At 33.7% G+C, this 22,134-nt stretch overlaps 1 protein-coding gene across 5 annotated transcripts in view; it reads right to left on the bottom strand.

Moving 5' to 3' along the window:
- Positions 1–1,092: 1,092 nt before the first annotated feature.
- The window catches only part of CNOT2 (CCR4-NOT transcription complex subunit 2), a 131,550-nt gene continuing 110,508 nt past the window's right edge, over positions 1,093–22,134 (bottom strand). For all 5 annotated transcript variants that reach the window (XM_049627410.1, XM_049627409.1, XM_049627411.1 and 2 more), the window contains 10 exons: positions 21,806–21,885; positions 18,833–18,958; positions 16,900–17,024; positions 15,820–15,940; positions 15,572–15,728; positions 12,969–13,030; positions 12,830–12,879; positions 10,822–10,922; positions 8,832–8,976; positions 1,093–2,237 (listed from right to left, as the gene is read on the bottom strand). In XM_049627410.1, the coding sequence (XP_049483367.1) occupies positions 2,151–2,237; positions 8,832–8,976; positions 10,822–10,922; positions 12,830–12,879; positions 12,969–13,030; positions 15,572–15,728; positions 15,820–15,940; positions 16,900–17,024; positions 18,833–18,958; positions 21,806–21,885 (1,054 nt within the window). In that variant the 3' untranslated portion in view covers positions 1,093–2,150. The remainder of the gene's footprint in view (positions 2,238–8,831; positions 8,977–10,821; positions 10,923–12,829; positions 12,880–12,968; positions 13,031–15,571; positions 15,729–15,819; positions 15,941–16,899; positions 17,025–18,832; positions 18,959–21,805; positions 21,886–22,134) is intronic.

The following is a 22,134-nucleotide window of genomic DNA, read 5'->3' as shown; positions in this document are numbered from 1 at the left end:
TTCTGAGGCATTCACAAAAGTCCCAATCATGATCACAGGGACACGCTACACTGTTATGTTTATACTCACAGAAATAAAGACCCCCTACCCTCCACTCCCCCCCACCCTTTGTTTTTAACCTGTTTCTCATGGTTATGTAGGAAAAGTTACATTTTACAAAGTCAATTATTATGAAAAAATGTAATGCCTTTTTGAAATAAGAAATCAATTTCTAGGATTTGACTCCGGTTTATGTCAAATATGATCTGAGAAGGTTTTGTGCACAACAGTTAAAACTACAGTGATGTAAGTGCCGTCTTTCCTACAGAGGAGATGCTTTGGTTTAAATCTGAAAGATTAAAAAATCCTGGTATTTTTATGTCAGTTTCTCCATATCTCAAAATACATAGAAAAAGGTAAATCTTAAGTCATTTTATATTCCTGATACACAAACACAGCAATGTCATAAATGTTTCATTTTCAAACATGATTTGGTAAATGACAATAAACTTTCACTCTTCATAGAAAAATAGGTTAAAAATGAAAATTTAGAGAATCAAAATTCACTGCCTTTCTTACTATCTCTAGTGTCTGTAGCTGCAGTCTTCAGACATTTTTAAAAACAGTATTTGTCTTTAGATGGAAAAGAATCCATCAATTTGTAAATGTGAAATATCCAAACTGAAGGTAAAGTCTACCTCACTCCCGCTTTTGGCTTACCTTAATTTGCATATTACTTCTTAAAGGTAAATCTCAAAGGTCTATCAAGACATTTCTCCTAAATTTCTCCCAAAAGTATTTTGCCTGGTCCCACAAGTGTTCAGCAAACTTTATCTCTAATGCAGCCGTTAACTCTTTTAAAAAATAGTTTCTGTTTTGAACTTGGTTAATAACTACAAATACAACTGCATTTTTAAGCTACAAGTAAAATGGTATATGGTGCCATCAAATTACTTGTCAAAAGCTGAAAAAAAAAAGACTACATTTTAAATTGTTTAGTCACGCCATTCAGTTAGATATTTGTAAAACTTGAGGGTTTTGGGGGCGGGGGGGGGTCTATTTTTCATGTTGAAGAAATAATTTCACAATTTCAAATCAAAGTCAACACTGCAGTGAGGAGAGCTTTTCTACTTTATTACAAAGAGAAGAAGCCTTTATGTGGTCAGAAAATACAAGATTGATCTTTTTTTCTCTTCCTATGAAACGCTGCTGTTCAAACAGCCAGAGTGAATTGTCTCAGTTCACTTCGTTAAGTCCCATCACATTCACTTGGGTATGGATGTCCTTGGCTGCTGAAAATCTGGCCCTTTAATGCACAGGGCGACAAAGTCCCCTGACCAGCAGTTCCAGAATGTCCCATTTTCATATATTGCATCCATGCACACCTCCTAAAAATGAGGTACAGCAGGGCAAACATTTTCCAAAATAGATGTCATATATATAATATATACACATTCGTACATACATACCTTTATTCATGTGATGTCCAAAAATTTAAAAAAAATGTACACATTTATTACAAAATCGTAACAAAGACTGGACAGTGTTTTGCTCATTCTGGAAAGATGAAGCTCAGTAATAACACAACCCTGGAAACCATCCAGAGATTGTGGCAATATCTTTCTTCTAAACAGTTAGATATTCTTGCGTTAAGCTTGGCGAAACTGCCTTTCAAAAACAGAAGGGGAAGTAAAATAAAGGAAGCAGACCTTGCTCATCTTTCCAAATGAAATACGAGAAGGATCTTCACATAAAAATGCACAAACATTTGTTATTTTATTACCGATAGTGCTACAATGAACAATGCAAATTTTGTGGTCTAATTTTGTGGAGTCTTTTGTGGGTTTTTTTTTTTACATTTTAGAAACTAAATGGTAAACTTCTGTCAGTGTACTTGCTTGTCTTTACAGACCCAAGTCTGTCTGCTGGCAAAAAAGAAAATAAATGAAAAAAATTCAGACCCTGCTCGAACTAGAGAAAAACAAAGTATAAATTTAGTTGTTGGGCAGCACATAATTAGTAAGGCAGGACCTCAAATGGTGACCCTTTGCATAAGCCAATTGCCAGATCCTCAAGGAATTAAAACCAGGGTGCCTGAGCCACATCAGTTCTGCAGTTATGTCGAGTATTGTGCTGAGACAGCCATACCCCAAGAAAAGGGAAGTCTTTGTTTAGAAGGCTTGCTGAGCAGGGTTGTAGTTGAAGGTGGATGGCAGGTGAGGCCGCTCTTCTAATTTGTCGTATTCCAGATGAAACTCCTATAAAACCAAATTCAAGAATTTAGATGATTTCCTCTCCCTCTGATCTCAGATTTTTGTCAAAATATATTTTACTAGATAAAATACCTACATGTATGAGAATGAACACAGACACAGATGTGCCAACTCTTTTTTCCTACTGAGTAAAATAGAGCTTGAAGAAAAAGTAATGTGCTGTAGTTCTATCTGATAAGTACAACAATACAGCCTTTCTGTGTGAAAGACTACTCATGAACATCTATTTTATAACCACTGAAACTCCAAGCATTTTTTTGTTGAAAAATAAAAGCTTGAGCAGCAATTACTGTGTGGCCAATAAAAAGCACTGAAAATTACTGGATATTTAAAATAAAGCCAACCTTCAATGAAGTATAAAACTGAAAAATTTGTTTTTCCTTGAGAAAAGATTTTCCAATTTGTAATTATTATACTTTAGGAAAAAAAAAAAAAACAAACATAAAGTTATTCTAACCTCATTAAAATCTGGGGAAAACAATGAACTTGTAACTTGCACATCTCCAGACTTCCCATTTCAAACCCAAAGCACTGATAAGATGTAGATGCCATTGAAAACTATACCACGATTTTGATGTAGGCACATCTCAAGACAAACTATATAGCTCATTTTAATTAAACTTTCAAAATACATTAACTTCATGAATTTTAAAATTTAAGAATGATGAAGTAATTCCATGACACTTCCTAAGATTAAGAGAGATGCAGAAAATAATTGTGTATATTAAAAAAAAACCAAAACGTACCTTTGCAAATCCAAAAAGCAAGAGGTTCTAAAATTACTAATTCTATAATTTGGGTTCAATTATAGTACAAACTAAATCAATCCCATTTTAAAAATTATGAACCTTAATATATATTATGTATTAAAGAAAGCCAGCAAGTAAAGTTAGCACTATGGGTTAACATATTTTACCATACCTATCTTGTTTCAAATGGATCCTAAAATGGATGTTTCCATTATTAAACTAAAATGAAAACCTAGACCATAATGATTAAACTCTGAGATACCAAACCATGTATTTACAATTTAAGAATATTACATTAACAATTGAAAGCTTAGTATGTGCCCAAACCAGAGGCACAGCTAAGTTTACTGTAATCTTTCTGATAACTCTATAAATATCATTATTTTCACTTTGTACCCTGAAGAAATGAGGCTCACAAGCAACCTGACCAAATCACATAGGAAGTGGCAGATCTAGGATTAGAATCCAGACCATGACTCTCTGGTGTTAACACATTATTTTTAATAGTTTTAGCCCAAGATCCAAATAGATTTACTTCATTACACCCCCCGTGCAGAAATGTTGAAAACATTCAGCCTACTGACAGAGGTTTATAAAGAAGGGACTCTGCAATGACTTTAAAATGGTTCACCTGGTAAACCTATAAATAGGGACTGACAGAGTAACTAAGACACACAGGCTGCCTGCTTATCATTAAAACTAGCAAATTTCAGAGCCACCATCGCAATCACCACAGCCCCCTAATGTGTAAGCACCTCTCCCTCGCTCCCTCTCTCTCTCCCTCTCCCCATGTTTTAAAAACTTAAAGCCAGTTACTGCCTGGCTTAAGAAAATGTCTTCTTCTTGTATCATTCTTTAGAAATTAAAATCGGCAATTTAGTTCCAAAATACACGTAGTTGCGGGGGTAAAAAGTCTATTTGTAACTGTAACAAATCATAAAGTTACAGAAGTTAAACCTCGTTCAGTCGTCCTGTCCTTGTCATTGTACACTGGTGAACTACAAAGTATTATTAGAATTTAAACTATAACTTCCACCAATGCACCTATTTTCCACCCTATGTATTAAAAGGTCAGTTTAAACTCAGGGAGCATAAACACTTTAATGGAATTTAAAAACTCATATAGCAGAGATTCAGAAATTAAACAGCTCAAATTTTGTTTTTTTTTTTTTTTTAATCTTTGTTTTGGTCTTCTATGTATTTTTATTCTTCCAAAAATACAGAAGTCTTACAATATATACTGGTGTCTCTTTGTTCCCCAACTTTAATTGTTGGTAACACCTCTTTCATACTTTTGCTCCATGTACACACACAACACATACCCACGTCTATGTCTAACCAGCAGGGACAGGGCTGTTGTGCACACCACCACCCACTGGCCAGAATGCCCCTGGCAGGTGTGTAATGAATGGCTGATATGAAAACACAAGTTTTTTTTCATTTGTTTTAGGAATAAAACACTTACTTTTTGACATATTCAAAGATTATGTATTATTAGAACTATGTATTTGCCTTAAACGAAAAGGAGATGTTTAAATTAGTTTAATGATTTAAAAAGCTAGACAGACTTATCTAGATACTTTAAAACAACTTAGTTAAATCTGAGTTTTTCTATTAATAAAATCAGGCTACATATTCTCAAAAGGTTATTGTAAAGTAGAATGGAAATATATGCACTGGATTCAGACCATCAAATGAAATTATTACAAACGCATTAATGTCATCACTGATCGAATTACATAGAGAAACATACACTGCAGGAATGTTTTCTCAAATTCTCAAAAATGTCAGCTTGTCTTAACTAAGATAAATCCTCTACTTAAATTTAGGAAGTTGCCAACTATCTTAAATACACTTATTAGAAATAATCTTTACTACTTTGAAGGAAAGTATGTATTTCCGATTAAAATATAAAGATGATATACTAATACTAATGTGTACCAGTGAAGTTAATGAAAAAAAAAAAACAAAACACATGTTATATCAGGCTATGGTATGATAAATTCTAAGCATTAGAATCCTATTCAGCGTTGGACCCACAAGGTGAAGTCAGGCTGAAAGAATCCTTCAGTTAAAAAAAATTTTTTTTAATGTTTATTCATTTTTGAGAGAGACAGAGCACAAGTGGGTGAGGGGCAGAGAGAGGGAGACACAGAATCTGAGGCAGGCTCCAGGCTCTGAGCTGTCAGCACAGAGCCCAATGTGGGGCTTGAACTCACGAAACAAGAGATCATGACCTGAGCCAAAGTTGGATGCCCAACCGACTGAGCCACTGAGGCACCCCTTCAATTTTTAAATCTTTAGCTTGAGAAAGGTGTTAATAATGGAGCAGCCTCTATCACCTAAAGATTCAGTGGATGAAATTATTTAAAAAATTCTACTCATTAAGATTATATATACTATCTGAATGACCACTATTTTTAAATTAGTGAGATACTAAATAATTCTAGTTAAATTACATAGGACAGACCATATAGCCTGCTGTCAAGATTACTTAAAAGGGGAGAATATACACAGTATCAAAAATTTGTATGTAACATTACTGACATACAACAAATACTTTAAATAAATAATGGGCTGGATCCTAGAACTCAGAGTCACAGAATTTTTAGGGGTAAGAAATACTACTGATTTAAATCATCAATTCTTTCAATTCTTACAATTCTTCAATTCCCTGGAAATATGATTTGCAAAAAGAGAAAGAACTGCATACAAGACCTATCAATACTTTTCAAAATATGGTAACATCAAGCTATCACTTATAATACTAATTCATACTGCAGGTTTCTTAACAATGAGTTGAAGTTGTTTAATAATGCATGTTCTTTACCTGTGAGTAGTAAACCATACCCACGTTTATAGGTGGGGACTTTGAGGTTAACTTGGGACATGGCATTTTAAGAGATTTTCTGTGGTTGATAAACTCTCATAAATGGAACTAAATGTCTTAATTCCTAAACATTTTCTGAGAAAACATTGAAAACTTCTTTAAAACAAAAAACCAAAAGCCACTGTGAAAAGTTTATTCTGTGAATACAACTTAAAACTGTTTTAAGTTCATGATTCTGTATTTTAATATGACAGAAGTGAGCTGTGTATTAATACTTAGTAGAAACCAGTATTTCTGCTTGCTTTCATCACTATGGAAATAGTTTTGTTGAAAAGTGTCCATGCCAGTGGCCAGCAATCACCTCAAGAGAGATTTTTTAAAGGAACAGTTTAATGATACTTCTCAAATTTTATTTTCCAACTTCAGAGCTAAAATTTTTAAAGGTAAAGGTTAAGACTAAAGCTCAACTGTAGAAGTCAGATAAAGCTGGGTAAAATTGTTATTTTATATAGGCACACTACACACGTCTCTCTCTTTCTCTCTCTCTCTCTCTCTCTCTCTCTCTCTCTCACACACACACACACACACACACACACACACACACACACACACACTTTCTTTAAAAATGGCATTTACCTGACTGGGGAATTAATTGTTTTATGGGAAAATAAAAGGGGCCTGTTAATGTTTAAGTTGCTTCTGACTAATTTTGTGGAAAGTGCTTAGTTCTGGAAGCTAAACTTTTACACATAAGTTGATCTGTCATATATACTGAACTAATAAAATTTAGGTAAAATCACATATCCATCTACTGCAAACATTCATTCCTTTTTGTATATTTGTCTGGAATAACTTACAATGGTACTGAACAAAAAACTTCAAATGGAACAGAGAAAACTTCAGGTATTTACTAATGGAATCTTTCCCCCCTCTAAAGATACATTTCCCGGGGCGCCTGGGTGGCGCAGTCGGTTAAGCGTCCGACTTCAGCCAGGTCACGATCTCGCGGTCCGTGAGTTCGAGCCCCGCGTCAGGCTCTGGGCTGACGGCTCGGAGCCTGGAGCCTGTTTCCGATTCTGTGTCTCCCTCTCTCTCTGCCCCTCCCCCGTTCATGCTCTGTCTCTCTCTGTCCCCCCAAAAAAAAAAAAAAAAAAAAAAAAAGTTAAAGATACATTTCTCTCTCCTATAGAATCAACTGACAGAGAAGTTCTCAAAGTACGGCTTCAAAGACCAGCAAAATCATGGGCATCACCTGGGAACTCGTTACAAATGCAAATCCTCAGGTCCCATCTACAGACTTATTAAATCAGAAACAATGGAGGTTATTGGCTCAGCAACTCGTTAATAAGGCTGCCAAGTAATTGTGATGCAAGCTAAAGTTTGAGAATCACTTACCTGACCTAACAACAGTTACTATTTTTCCATCTTTGGAAGAATAGTAATAAGCTGTAAGAACAATGATGATAAAAACTGTAACAAACTACCACAGGTAGTCCCACATATCTCATGCCCAATATATGCCAAGCATTGTCCTTAGTGTGTGTGTGTGTGCGCATGTGTGTGTGTGTGCGCGTAATCTCATTTAATCTTCATGACACTCTAGAAGCAAATATGATTTCAATTTCAAAGATAAGGAATCAGGCATGGAAAAGAAACTTGTATATGGTCAAAGCATAACTAGCAGAAATAGGAGTCAAATTCAAATCTATGATACAAAGGATCTAGCTTTCTACTATACTGTACTTCTTAACAAGTAACATATACAATGTCACTTGTATTTTGTAATGAAGGTAATTATTGCTACTTAAAAGGTTAGGTCACGGATCTTCCTTTTGAATCAAGATATGCATATCAATTAGAACTGTTAAAATAACTTGAATACAGTGTATGGTGATATATGGACTTGGTCTGAGAAGTACTAACACTCACCACTGACAAACACCCCAAATTAATAATAATAATAAAAAAAGATTTAACCTCTCATATGTGTGTCTTGTTTGGTGTCTTAAGTTGGGCTCATCTTGTTTCTTTTGTCAAGATTTGTATGAAATCTTGCGAAGTAAAACTCTTGTGATAAATATCTGGTAAGCATTTTACACTGTCTTCTTAAAATGTCTTACCTTATTAATTTAGTGAGGTCGACTCAAAAGAAAAAAAAGCCCAAACCAACAACTAAAGAATCCTCCAATGAACTGTCAAGAAATACTTTTCTTCTGTTTAAATTTATTGAGAAAAAACAAAACTAAAGAGTTAGTTTTTAATCCTATGAATCATCAGTGGAAAAGGCATTCAAGAAATCCTGGAGTTATGAAATCAGATAATGTCAGTTATATTCTCTACTAGGTAGACTAAGTACATACATGAGACACTCCATACAAGTGAAATATGCTATGACAATGATGAAAATTTTGCACATGGAACAGTCAGAAAGGTGTTTTTGTGAGGAAAAGTTGCAAACCAAAAGAACCAACTTTTTCCACAGCCCTTTTCCCTCCAACACTCAGCACACTAGTCATAGGAACAATCATGGTTAATGCTTACAATTTTCTTTCTTTATATCATTTGTAAATAAAAACTCAAGCATCTTTCCTGCAATGAGTGTAAGTGTTTTAAAAAGCCTATTATCTGTTTATATACCAGTTTTAGGAAAATCTCCTACCTGCTCAAAGTAATAATAATATAAGAATACATGACTGGGACTGCAAGAGGGTTATCTTTATTTTACAACTGAGTAGACACAAAAATATCTCAAATGTTATCATGGCTTGTGAAAAATTACAAAATTGTAAAGCAATCCTTTTCCTAACTATGGGTGAAAGGAGTTGTTTCCAGACACTTGCCTAGTTTAAATCAAGCCAAGAAGGTGAAGATGACAAAGACTTATTTAGCAAGCATGTGGCACATTATTGGAATGGATGTCTTGGTACATATAAACAGATAAAAGAGGATACTTCTTTTTAAAATCTAGATTTATACATTTACACATGGAAAAAAATATACCTTAGCTACTTTCCTCCAGTTAAGACAGTCAAAGAAGTAATATGTTCCCCTCTCATATGTATTGGTTTTCATTGTTGGCTCCATGCCTGGTGCCCTGGTAATCCATACTCGTTCTTCTTTGTGGTATCTCCAATCACGGTTAAAACTTCAATTTTTAAGAGAAAAAGACAATTAATTCTTTCCTGTGGCTCACATCAAACATTTTCTACATTTTGTAAAATTTTATTCAGAAAATAGTTTCACCTAAAATACATAAATATAGATGCTTCTTTATCCTGACTTTGTTATTAAATACAACCCTAGTGAAATATAGGAAAATAATCTTAATTTGTCCAGAAAACACACTCTTTAATTAACATACACATCTTTATTTAACTAAAGAAATTTTTTCATGCAAACAAAATGAGATCTTAAAAGCTCTATGAGCAATGCGATAAAAACTTAGACCAAATAAAGATACATTGTGTTCCAGAAACTTCACTCCTTTCTTGTTCTTCTTAACATTCAACAGAACTTGAGACATCCATTAAAACAAACAAAAATCCCAACTACTGTATTATTTTGTAAGGAACTAAATACAGTCTATTAAACTATCCAAATTCACATAATTTTGTAACTATGTTGGAAACAATATCCATTCAAAAAACTCTTCATGAATGTATTACTTTTATTTTTTATTTAAATTTCATTGATCCTAAATTCTCAAAAGCCAAAACGATATCCACTAGAATTCATGCAAGAATCAATGAGGATTTATATCACTTGTAAACTGGGGAAGTAACATCCAAAGGAGGTAAATGAGCCACAAAAAACATCTCTGGTAGAACAAACCTCCATATAAACAAATACCTTCCTACTAATACAGTGAGGTAATTTTTCAACATAAAAGAGATATGAGACAGAAATGCCAGTAATGGATATATGAATGACTAAATGAATTTATTTACTTATGAATAAATTAAAGGGTAACAGGTAACAATTTCTACGTTACAAAAAATGAGGGGAAAACATGGGAGAAAACAAATTCTCAATAGAAAAATAAAAAAACAATTTATTATCAACACAGTGAATTTTACATTTTAAGTATCTGATCCAAGGTCATTTATAGAAATGTTATTAGGAATATTATAAAATATTTAAATCTGTAAAAAATTAGGTCTCTCAATCACAACATCCTGATTTTCTTTTTATAATCTCTATCCCCAACATGGGGCTTGAACTCAGGACCCTGAGATCAAGAGTCACTTGCTCCATCGACTGAGCCAGCCAGGTGCCCCATAACATCATGAATTTTAACTAACAATTCACTCAAGTAAACATGATTATAATAACAGTCCATTGGTAACAAAATGTTACCAATTGGGCATATGAGAAATGACACAAAATTTTTATTCTTAGAGCATCGGGCAAAAACAGAAATGCTCAGGAAAAAAGATGTATCCAATGGGCCAACTACTTAACATTAATTTATTTAAGTTGGCCAACAAGCTTCTGATAATGAATGTGGACTTTATCAATACTTCAGAACACACAAGAAATATGCACAGTGCCTTGCCCATATAATACTCAACAGATAAATGATGAAATTCATTGTCAAATGAAATTCAATTGTCATTCAATTCATTGTCTTATGTGGTTCCATAAGAAGATGAGCCACAGTTAGGAAGCGACCAGATCTTATACTTCACATATTTATAAAAATCAGATTCACCAAATTCATGAAGTCAATCCTGTCTTCTTACAAATTTAGGATTATTTAAATCTGAAATAATTCCTTTTAGGTATACAATGACTATGAAACCATAGCAATATAAACTTTCAATCTAAATTAACTTTATTTTACTAAATGTAAAAACAAATTATTTCTTGATGGAAATATTTCTGCTTTAAAAACAAAAGACAGACTATAGCCATCATTAAAAAAAAAAAGTTTTCAGAATAAACAAGATCCACTATAATACAAAAGTGTTTGAAAATACTTTGAACATACAGCTCTACTGCAGCTAAAAGTTGTAATACGTCTCCTCCATTCATGTAATAGAGATAGAAGAGAAGGTCTTCTCCGTATCGGCCAAGTTTTATTGCAGCCAGCTGGAAAAGAGAAATCAATTATTCTGAAGTGTAAAATAAGTTTGAAAACCCTAACATTGCTATCACGATAGTAAAAATAACAAGATAAACAAACCCTCTTCTCTGTAGTAGATAACTGTTATTACATGATTTCATAGGTAGTTATAATCCTAAGGGGGAGTTTTATCATTTAAATAACTAGTCATTTAACAACTATTTCTGGTACATCTGTTTATATAATAATAAAATAAAAAGCTATATAAAAACTTCTCAGCAAGACCAAATGCTGTTTTACACGAGGGTTTATTAATACCCAACACAGTAACAATAGTGGAACACGATGCTCAGAGATGCAGGAGTTATATTCAAGTCCTGGTTCCACTATTTACTAATATGACCCATGTCCAAGTTATTTAAGGTCTCTGAACTTCCACATAAAATGGAGAAATGAGACCTACAAGGTTACTAAGAATGTAAGTAAAATTGATAAAGTGCCTGTATACGAATGCACCTTAAAGAGGACCTGATACATAGGAAACCTGTAAGAAATGTTAGCTCAGTCTGTATCTGACAGTGATTCACAAACTGGTTATGTATTTTTACCAAATCACATATGGTAAATACAAAAATCATAAAGTGATAGCTCTTTATTTTGTTTAAATGGATAACTAAAAGATGATTGCTTCACATGTCCCTCCATAAAGCAGAAACATTAACCACCAACCAAACTCTAAAACACTGAGTTTAATAGACTCCAACTCTTGTGTTAGGAAAAGCCTTTATTCTCACCAAAATGAAAAAACTTTTCTCTCTTCACCTAATCCTGCATCTAAATGTTTATTTAACTGTTATACATTCTTAGAATATAATTTTCCTCTCCATATTATCCCCATTCAAGCAGCAGTTTTTAATGTGACAAATTCTCTCAAATCAGTATTTCTTAAATTGCCGTAAGAAAATTTTGGCTTTGGAGCCCTTAGGTAATTGGAGCAAAAAAGCCCTATGATAGAAGTAGCAGAAAAATCACATGATCCACAAACAGAAAAAATAAGCTCTATCCCATACTTCTTGTCTTCCATCTATTCAAGTATTGAGACATATTGAGAAATATCTCTTTACTTGCCTGTCCACAAAATCAACATCCATTTGACCATGCAATTGCATGGTACAGACACAGAACACCTGTGTGTGTGTGTGTGTGTGTGTGTGTGTGTGTGTGTACACACACATATATATATATAATATTTTATATTTATGTATAAATATATAATGCAATACATATTTATATACATATGTGTAACACGTAAGTTTTAATAAATCGTATCTTTCCTCAACGCCAAAATCTAGGGATACAATTTCTAACAGAAATGAACATTTTAGTTCTTTCCCCTCAACAAGAGTATCTACCATTTTCTTTTTTTGATTAAAAAAAAAAGTTAAAACTTCAATCTGTTAATAGTTATTTTATAGCTAGAATTTTAGGTAATTAAAAAAAATTTTAAAGCCAATGTCATAGCTTTTAAATGTACACACTGTTCCACTGAAAACACTGTAATATTTGTAAAAATATATTTCTTATTGATACAAGGGCATAAAATGAGAATATCAAAAAGAAATTCATCAAATTTTCCAAAATAGTTGATTCTCATCAACCATGGTTATAACCTGTTATTAAGAACTCTGAGAAATATTTGACCAGACCTACCACTGTTTTGTTTTTAAAACATATTCTTTAAATATAACCCAGGATTCTCATCAAAACATTAAAATAGAAATAAAACTGTTATAATTGAATTGGCAACATGAAAGCATACCCCTGAGATCACTGCTAATTATTTCAAAAGACTTTATGCTGTCTAAACTGAAAAACAGTGCCTGGAAAATAGATACATTCATGCTGACTGAGGAGAATAATAAACTACACTCACCTTATCCCTAATGTGAATGTTCGTTAAGTACTCAGATGGAACATGGAAGTCTGGATAATAAAATGAAAAAAGCCTTATTAACTGATTCTCAGTTTAAAAAATATTTTTAAAAGGTCTGAACACAAATAGATTCTCCTACCTATGTCTTGAGGTCGACAAGGTGAAGATGCCCAGGGTGATGCAAATTTGGGGTAAAGATTTCTGAATAAGAGGGAAAAAAAAAACCACTCTGAAGTCCAAAGTAGAATCAAAGATTTCTAATTTTATTCAGGAAATCAAGAAAAATGACTTCAAAAGTAAAATGAGTATCTTTACTTCTAATTTCTTTTCATGTGTTTACTACAACTTACACAGCAGAAAAATGAAACACGGTTAAATAGCTGTATATATACTCAGTGTCTACATTAAGTTACGAGTTATATATTCACATATATACGTAACTTCAACTCAGAATGCTTTAAATTCATTAATACCATGCCCCCAGTAAAATTACTTTCCCATTTACATGGCCAGAAAAAATCAGTAAGTATTAAAAACAAAAGTTCAAATTCACCAAATATTTACTAAGTGCCTATTACATGCCTGACACTGTTGCAGGTGCTTGAGATACATCAGCGAACAAAACAAAGATAACTGACAACATGAAATTTACTTTCTGGTTAGGATGGTGGATTAGGAGGAGGTGCATAATAAATAATATTCTGTGTTGGTGGAGGGGTAAGGAGGGGATATCAGTTGCATTAAATTAGGTAGCCAGCTTAGGTTCCATTTAGAAGATAGGATAGGATTTGAACAAAAATTCGAAAGATGTGAGGGGGGTCAGCCATATTCATGACCTGGCAGAAGACTATTCTAGTCTGAGGGAACTGCTAGAGCAAATTAAGCAACTTAGCAAAACTAAGGTGGGCGTGTGACTGACATGTCTGAGGTACAGCCAAGCCAGTGAAGGTCAGTGAAACTGGAACAGAGTGAACAAAGGGCGAAGCTGTTGAGGTGGCGGCAGGAGAGAGACAGACCATGCCTATGGAGATGAGTAGGCCTGTAAAGATTTTAGGTTTTTAATCATAAGGAAACCACAGACCTTTATCGGGCACTGAGCAAAGGATTAACTTATTCAGAAAGGATTGTCCTGGCTGCTACATAAAGAGATTGTGAGGGGCACACAGAGCATCAGGGACACCTGGGGACTGCCTGATGGTATAATCTAGGAAAGAAAGGATGGTGATTCAAACCAGGGTGCTGGCAGTTAAAAGCAATGAGAAGCATGAAGCAATGAATCCACTATGTCAAACGTTGCTCACAGGTCAGGTCAAGTTTCTACAAGAGACCACTGAATTTCATGACCTCAATGAGAGCAGGTTTAGTGAAGGGGTGAGGGAGCAAAATCCTAACTGAAATGGGTTTAACAGAGAATGGGAGAAGACAAATGGAAGATAAAAAATGGCTTTTTAAAAGAGTTTTGCTCTTCAAAAAGTAAGAATAAAGAAATAAAGGCAGTAATTCATGGAAGAGATGAGACAAAAAGAATGTACTTTATTAACATAGAGGAAGTAATAGCATTACTTGTACGCTGACGGAAATGATCCAACAATGTGCAAAAATTGTTAGAGCTATGTCCTTGAGTTTTCAAGAGAGACTTTAAGTAGAAAGCATGGATCAACAGGGTGAAAGACAAGAATAAGGTGGGTGCAGATGGTAGCAGATAGTTAGATCTGGTGGTAGAACTATGCTGACATTCTCTTCTGATTACTTCCAGCTTTCTTAGGAAAGTAGAAATTTAAAAAGCAAGGTCTTACTACTACACCTGAAACTAGTATTACACTGTAAGTTAACTAACTGGAATTTAAATAAAAACTCAGGAAAGAAAAAAAAAGCAAGGTCTCCATCTGAGAGTAAGGACTGGGAAAAAGGTAATCAGATGTTAGGAGAAACGAGTGTGGAATAGTTGCATAGGAGAGCAAAAGAATGAAGGGACCAAGCACGCCACTTACAATTATGGGTGGCAGAATTATGAGCCCGCTTTTGAGGTTCCTAGAAGTGAGGACTAGGCAGTGAAGTTGTGTGCTTTTCTTTAACCAGTTCAATAGCACAGATCAAGAATGGAATGACTGAAGTATAACCAGGGTTGTAGTTTTTGCCATGAAATCATGACAAAGTAAGAGAGGGGCAAAGTAGTCAAGAGTGTATGTAAAAAGCCATTATGAAAGACTAAAGAATTTCACTGGGTAAGAAGAAAGTGAAATCTTCTCAGGCAAAGAGAAGGATGTTGAAGAACAGTAAAAGGTGGAAGAATCAATAGACTGAAGATCCCAAGGAGTCAAATGATTATTGGAGTCAGTACTAGAGGGAGAAAGACGGAAAATGGGAAGTGGCATGGGAGCAGAGACTTAAAATTACAGGGAAACTGAAGTTACTGGTAATGCCAAGGTCAAAGGGATAACTTTGTAAGTAGCTGAGATATGGTGGAGGGTTAAGACTTTTGGAGGTGAGAAACTCAAGGAGCCAAGATCTCAGGATTTTGGAAGATCAAATATGTGTATTTTGAAACTGCCAAATTATAAGGGAATGATACTGTCAAATGACAGTGATCCAGGAGCTAACATGAGAGGGAATGATCCAAAGAGTCAAGAGAGAACAGCAACGAGTGGCTGCAGGTAATACACTGTGATCACATGAAATTAAAAACTGGAAATCCACAAGGAAGTATTATACACAAATGTGGAAGAAAAGAAAAAAACTTACTCAGGAGAGTTCAGATTGAGGCCTAATGTTGTTAAGTCACTTCCTAATGCAAGATGTACCATTCCTGGGTCCGTCTCTGCTGCCCTGATAAATGTTAACAGGCCAATCATTCCAAATTGGTCCGTCACCATCCCTTGAGGAATGTTAGTAACCCGACCTGGATAAGAAGAACATAGTAATTTTATCTTTAAGGAAAAAGTAAAGAAACGAATTCTATAATATCTTTGACATATTTTATAGAGTCCCACCATCAGGTAACACCTGGATCCCTTTTTTCTGCTGGTTATTATTTTGCGTCGTTGAACTTTTATCTCCAGGGAATTTGGGTCCATCTGTACTTGAAGTTGTCTTGCCAGATGTATTCAAATTCTAACATGGAAAAAATTAAATGTGACATTAAAATTTGTTAAGTGCAAAAATTGAGTACACGTATTAGTTACCTTTCTATTCATTCTTTATTATATTTAAATTGGTAGTATATTATTACCTGTTTTTCATGTTCTACATGAAACTTTTTGTTTCCACAACTGTCCCACGGTTTACAAATAAATCCTGTATTTTACACATTTGTGTATTTAAAGGACAAAAATATATGAAAGATATTCTTATATATCTCAGATCTTCAGTCACAGAAAAATAATCTTTATCTCAGAACTATATGCTTTGGGATATACTTCAAGTTTCACTCTTCAACACTTTAATTTAGAAGAGAAATATTACAGTACATTGCCTATGATATCACCATAAAAACCTCCAGGATAAGTTAGAATATATAAACTTTTAAAATTCATATTTAATTCTTACCCAGTAATCTTCTTTATCAACTATTTTAATAATACATACAAACTCCCATCACAAAAAAAAAAAAAAAATTAAAAGCTATTTTCAGTGAAATGTGGAAGAAATAAAACACATTCGTTAAGTCAGAAAGAGGAAGCTGAGTTGGCTGAATCAACACAGGAATAAAAATGTGTATAAAGATTCTTCAAGGAGAAAACTTACTCAAGAAAAACACAGCTCCTTAGAAGGCTATAATATCAAACTTCATGGGATCCAGCTGACAGGGACTACAATAAAAGTCTAAATTAACTCTGAGAAGTTCAACAGAAATTTGCAAACCTATACGAAATAGGAAAAAAATAGGCTATCTTCTAAGTTATAAAGGTTTTCCACATTCTTCAGAAGTTAGATTATTACAGATATTCAAGATAAACAATTTTGTAACAGTACTTAGTAAGTCCTTAATATAGTCTATAAAACTGTTAATACAAGAGAAGTCTGAAGGGAAAAAACTACATTACTCACACACATAATTCTCAGTTACTTACAGATTTACTGTCATCATTACTTGACGTTGGATCTTTATAGCTGGAACCAGGTAATGCTGGAAAATCTTCATTGTGTATTGAGAAGTCCTGGGATTGCTCATTTGCTGGTTTTGTTACCATTCCCACTATGTAATGAAAATAATCCAGAAAATTCTAATTCATATTTATGCTATTTTACTACAAATTATAAAAAAACTAAAGTTTCCTCATACTAACATACCAAAAGGATTTTTTATTACACTATGAAAGCACACTTCAAAAAATTAGTATTCAGGATAATAATGAAGAACTATATTTTTATATACTGATTAATAACTCAATATACAAAATAATACAAGGGAAGAAAGTGGTAATCCTATAATTCTAAATCTAATGTCATATATAGATGCTTAAAAACAATTTGATATTGGTAATAGTTATTAAAATTTTTGGTTTAAAGCTTGACTTAAATATTTGGCTATTATAAACACCAGTTAATTGTCAAATACAAATGAACAAAATAAATTTTAAAAGAACATGTCAGTATTCTACTTGAAAGTGACTTACAGAGTGAGCAAATTGCAATCAATTATAAAACAACTCCATATTATTTCAGATTTTCTTGGACTCCATGTAATAGATGTAAAACATGCAAGAACTGGGAAGTAATCCTCCCACTATACTTGGCATTAGTCAGGCCCTTATTGGAGAACAATATCCAGTTTGGGGCTCCACAATTCAAGAACGATATGGAGAAACTAGAGTTGGTCCAAGGAGAGCAACGGGAATGATTAAAGGGATGAAAAAATGGACCTATGAGGAAAGGTTAAAAACATTAGAGTCTGAACTGAGAATCAAGTAGCTAGGTACTCAACTTCCAGGGCAGATCATTTTTTTTGTTATTTTTGGAAGACTAATTTGGAAACTTTAGAATACTAACAATATATACTCTCCCTTCTCCACACACTGTTATTTATATTCATATTCTGAAAGGCACAGAAATCCTTCTTGGATGAAAATGGGAGAAACCATTATCTTAAAAAGTTATGAACTGATGCTTCTAAGTTCATTGTTTCTGCTACTGATCTCTATCAGATTCTCCCAAAAGGAAACAACTATGTGCAATGGGTAAAGAGAATATGGCTACATTGTTGTTACATAATTTTCACGTCTAAATTGTTATTGCACACATTTCACGCCCTTCCTTTTCATTTAGCCAAATCTCTTAATTATTAGAGATAGTGAGAAATGGCTTTAATTGTGACCAAGAGTCTACATGAACTATCCATGACCCTATGAGCAGTTTTCAACAGAAGGCAATTTTTTCTCCCATGGGACATGCGTCAATTTCTAGAGACACCTATGGTTGTCAAAACGATGGTGGGGAGAGGTACTATTGGCATCAAGTTGGCAGAGGCCAGGGATGTTGCTATAACATTCTATAATGCAAAAAACCCCCCCCCCCCCCCCCATTTACAAAGAATTATCTGACCCAAATGTCAGTAGTGTGGAGGTTGAGAAACTGGCTTAGGAAAAATATTCAATGTAAGGTCAGTCATTACTAATCACCAGGAATGTAGGAATGTATTCTTCAAAAATGTGTGATGAATTAAGAAAAGGCACCTTAATCATTATGGTACACTTAAGGCAGAAATGCCAGAAGAAAACCTCTGAATACCAATGAACATTTCCTTTTGGGTTTCTGTACAAACTGTTTCCCATCTAACTTTGTTATCATGGTATTCTGGAAGGAAAATGCACTTTGCATATATCAGCTTTGACGAAATTATGCTACTCTGATTAGAAAACATATTGTGTGTGTGTGTGTGTGTGTGTGTGTGTGTGTGTGTGTGTGTACAGACATGAACATGCATATGTACACAAATGTGTATGTCTGTGTGTGTGTGCACAATTGGAAAAGTTTCCATTAGCCATTATTAGAAAGCTTAATTACCATAAGGAGCTCTTCCAGCCAAGGGGTTTATTAATGGAGTTGGGTTACCACTTCCTTCTCTTCTGTTTCGGTCTGCTAACGCTGGAAAATCTGAAAGGTCCAATCCTGTCACATTTTCGCTTCCATCTAAATAATGAGAAAGAACATTATTGATTCTACAAACATTTTATTTTATTTTAAATAAGCTCTCGGCCCAACATGGGGCTTGCACTCACAACCCAGAGATCAAGAGCCACATACTCTACTGACTGAGCCAGCCAGGCACTCTGTACAAACATTTTAAAGGGATTATTAAACATCAACCATCGTATAATTTGAAATGACAGTACGTTCTTCCTAAAGACACAGCACTGTACTAAGTATGTATAAGTGTACATTAAACACTTGTGGACTTATTTCATGCAAAAGAATTCCATGAATAATTCAGCAAACAATATGTAGCTAGCATAATAAAAACCCCAAATCCTAGAGACTTAAGATAGACAATAAGGAGTTAACGTGGTACATTACTTCCCCTGTGAAGGAGGGTACTCTAGCTAACAAGAGAGAGACTATCGTGATGTAACTGTTCTTTTCATTATATCCAAAAGCAGAGGTAGTATCTGGATGCTTGGAGCTTTAGTTACACACAGGTGTGATAATGACAGTGCCTCTTGCAAATGACCAGAATCATATCTGAAACACAGGCAGTGGGAGCAGAAACTCTAAGGACTTCTGTCCTGTGATCTACTTGTCCCATACACACGTATGTGTGTGCAAGCGTCTGTGTGTCTGTTTCTGCAGTTGGGGAGTATAGCCAGGTGGGGTAGACACAATATAAATAGGGTTCCCATGTCTGGCAAGAGTTTGGGAAGCATGGGAATATGATGCAAAGCCCAGAAGATTATATTACCTATTGCACAGTAGGCGCTCAATAAATATATTAAATGAATAAAATTAATTTTTGTTCATTTTAAATGAAAAAGATCAGCCTGAAATTTAACCTAATATTTCTACTTTGCCTATTTTTTAAAGATTTTATTTTTAAGTAATCTCTACACCCAACATGGGGCTCAAACTCATAACCCCAAGATCAAGACTTGCATGCTCTACTAACTGAGCCAGGTAGGGGCCCCTCTATGTTGCCAATTTTAATCATCCCCTTATTCTTCTCAACTTTTATTATTCTATTATTCTTACAATCTTATATGCTTAATTTTTGAAGAATTTAATTTTCTACCTTAGTTTTAGCCTGAACTATAGGGTTTTTTTAAAAACTTTGTTTCATCTGATGTTTTCATGTTTTATAGCATTTTTAATTTATGTGGCCTTTCAGTTAATTTTGAATTTTTCTCCAAGTTTCATAATTAGAAAAATCTCAGAAACTAATTACCTCAAGATTACTTTGTTGACAGAAAAACAACACACTCTCATAACAATCCAACTCAGGTTATAATTTAAAATTATGAAGAGTAAATGATAAAATCATATCCACTGTTTCTAAACAAACAGCAATTTATTAATTTTTAATTTAAAAAAGGTACTACTACATAAAAAGACCAACAGGACAAATTTATAGTGTTTCAATCTACAAAAGTTATCTTTCTTGAATTATTCTATTATAGTTAGTTATATAGTTACAAATTAACCAAAAACTTTGAATATGTATTAACTTTCAATACACATCTTCAGGTCCTCTAAGATGGAATTTAAAATTGCCATGCTATCTAAGAATTTTAACCTAAAAAATACTTAATAAACCCCCAAATTTGAATTTTTAGGTAAAGACTTGGAGACAATTTTCCTAAAAATAGTTAAAGTTTAGTTAAAACTGAATTTTAAAAATAATTTTAAAATTTATGGAAGTGTGGAAAAGCGTAATTCAGAATATAAGATGGCATTGTCAGACACACTGTTACTTTATGGTCCATTTAGGAAAAAAAAATAACTTGCCAATTAAACTATGATACATAGTCTGATTTCAGAGATAATAAAATATGAAAAAATTGGAACATTTCAGAAACAGTGGGAATATGGTACTTCATATCATTTTTAACACCTTGAACATAAAACTGTAAGTTTTAAATGCTACATTTTGGAATTTTAAAGTCTAATTTGATCAATCTATGCTGCTACACATATAATACCACATAAAATTAAAAGCTCATAGTCCCAAATGACATTTCATTACTAAATCTTGTCTGATGCTTCCACATATGCTTCATTTCACTGATCATTCTTTCCCTTCCACTTCCTTCACATATATTTCTCTCTGAATGATCAATTCATTTTTGCTCCTATGACCGTAACAACGTCCTTTATTTCTTTTCTCTGGAAAGGGTCTGGAGGCAAGGATGGAAGAGGGTAAAATTTGAAGCAGAATAGCAATTAAGCCTCCTGCTCTCTTCTCTCTGAAGCAGTTGATAAAAGAAAGAAACCAATGGACTGCAGGAATTCAAAATCAGATTTCTCTGTAATTAAATTCTGAACTTTACATATAAAACTGGATAAAAAATCCAAGGGTTAAATGCCAAAATTAGTATTATTAAAATTATTAAGAAAAAGTTGTTAAGTGCTCCAATAAAATTTTAAAGGTTTCTTCAATCTGGGTCCCTATAACCAGAATGCTGTAACACTCAACCTAAATTAGACTGTAGTGACAGGACTGAGGATAGGAAATGCTCTTGAAGCAAAAAAAATTCTGAAGCATAAATACAGACTAGGGTAATGTTCAGGGGCTTTCTCTAGGTATTAAGGAAATAATTCTGAAGTTATAACACTATGCTATTACCACATCAAGTGAAAAAATATATTTAAATATCTCTCAACTATTCACTTGAATTAAACCCTATTCCTGTCAAATTCTCACTAAATTAAATTCTACCAGTTTAACACAAAAATCTATTAATATTTTAAGACCAGTATGTTGAATTGCTTCATATTTCAAAGATCTACCATATTTTTTATAGGGTACTACCTCCAGAATAAGCTTACCTGTTCCATTAAAAATGTTACTTGATAAGGAGTTATTCATTCCAAATGCCTGATTCCTGTTCATTCCAAATCCAGACATACTGGGTACATAGAAAATAATTTTAGATATACAGTAAGAGAACACTAACTTCCAGATGAAGAAAAACAGAAGTGTATACTTTTGACCTCCTCATATAAAACAACAATATGTTTAAAAACAAACACTACTTTCATTTTTCTGAGTTTAACCTTTATTTGAAAATGTTCCTGAAGTCCCTCCATGAATAACTGAGAACCATAATGTCTTAAACAGATGAATTAAAAAACAAAAAGCAAAGAATGTACACATA

Source organism: Panthera uncia, chromosome B4, assembly GCF_023721935.1.
Source record: "Panthera uncia isolate 11264 chromosome B4, Puncia_PCG_1.0, whole genome shotgun sequence".
Lineage (NCBI taxonomy): Eukaryota > Metazoa > Chordata > Mammalia > Carnivora > Felidae > Panthera > Panthera uncia.
This window is presented reverse-complemented; position numbering and strand designations above follow the sequence as displayed.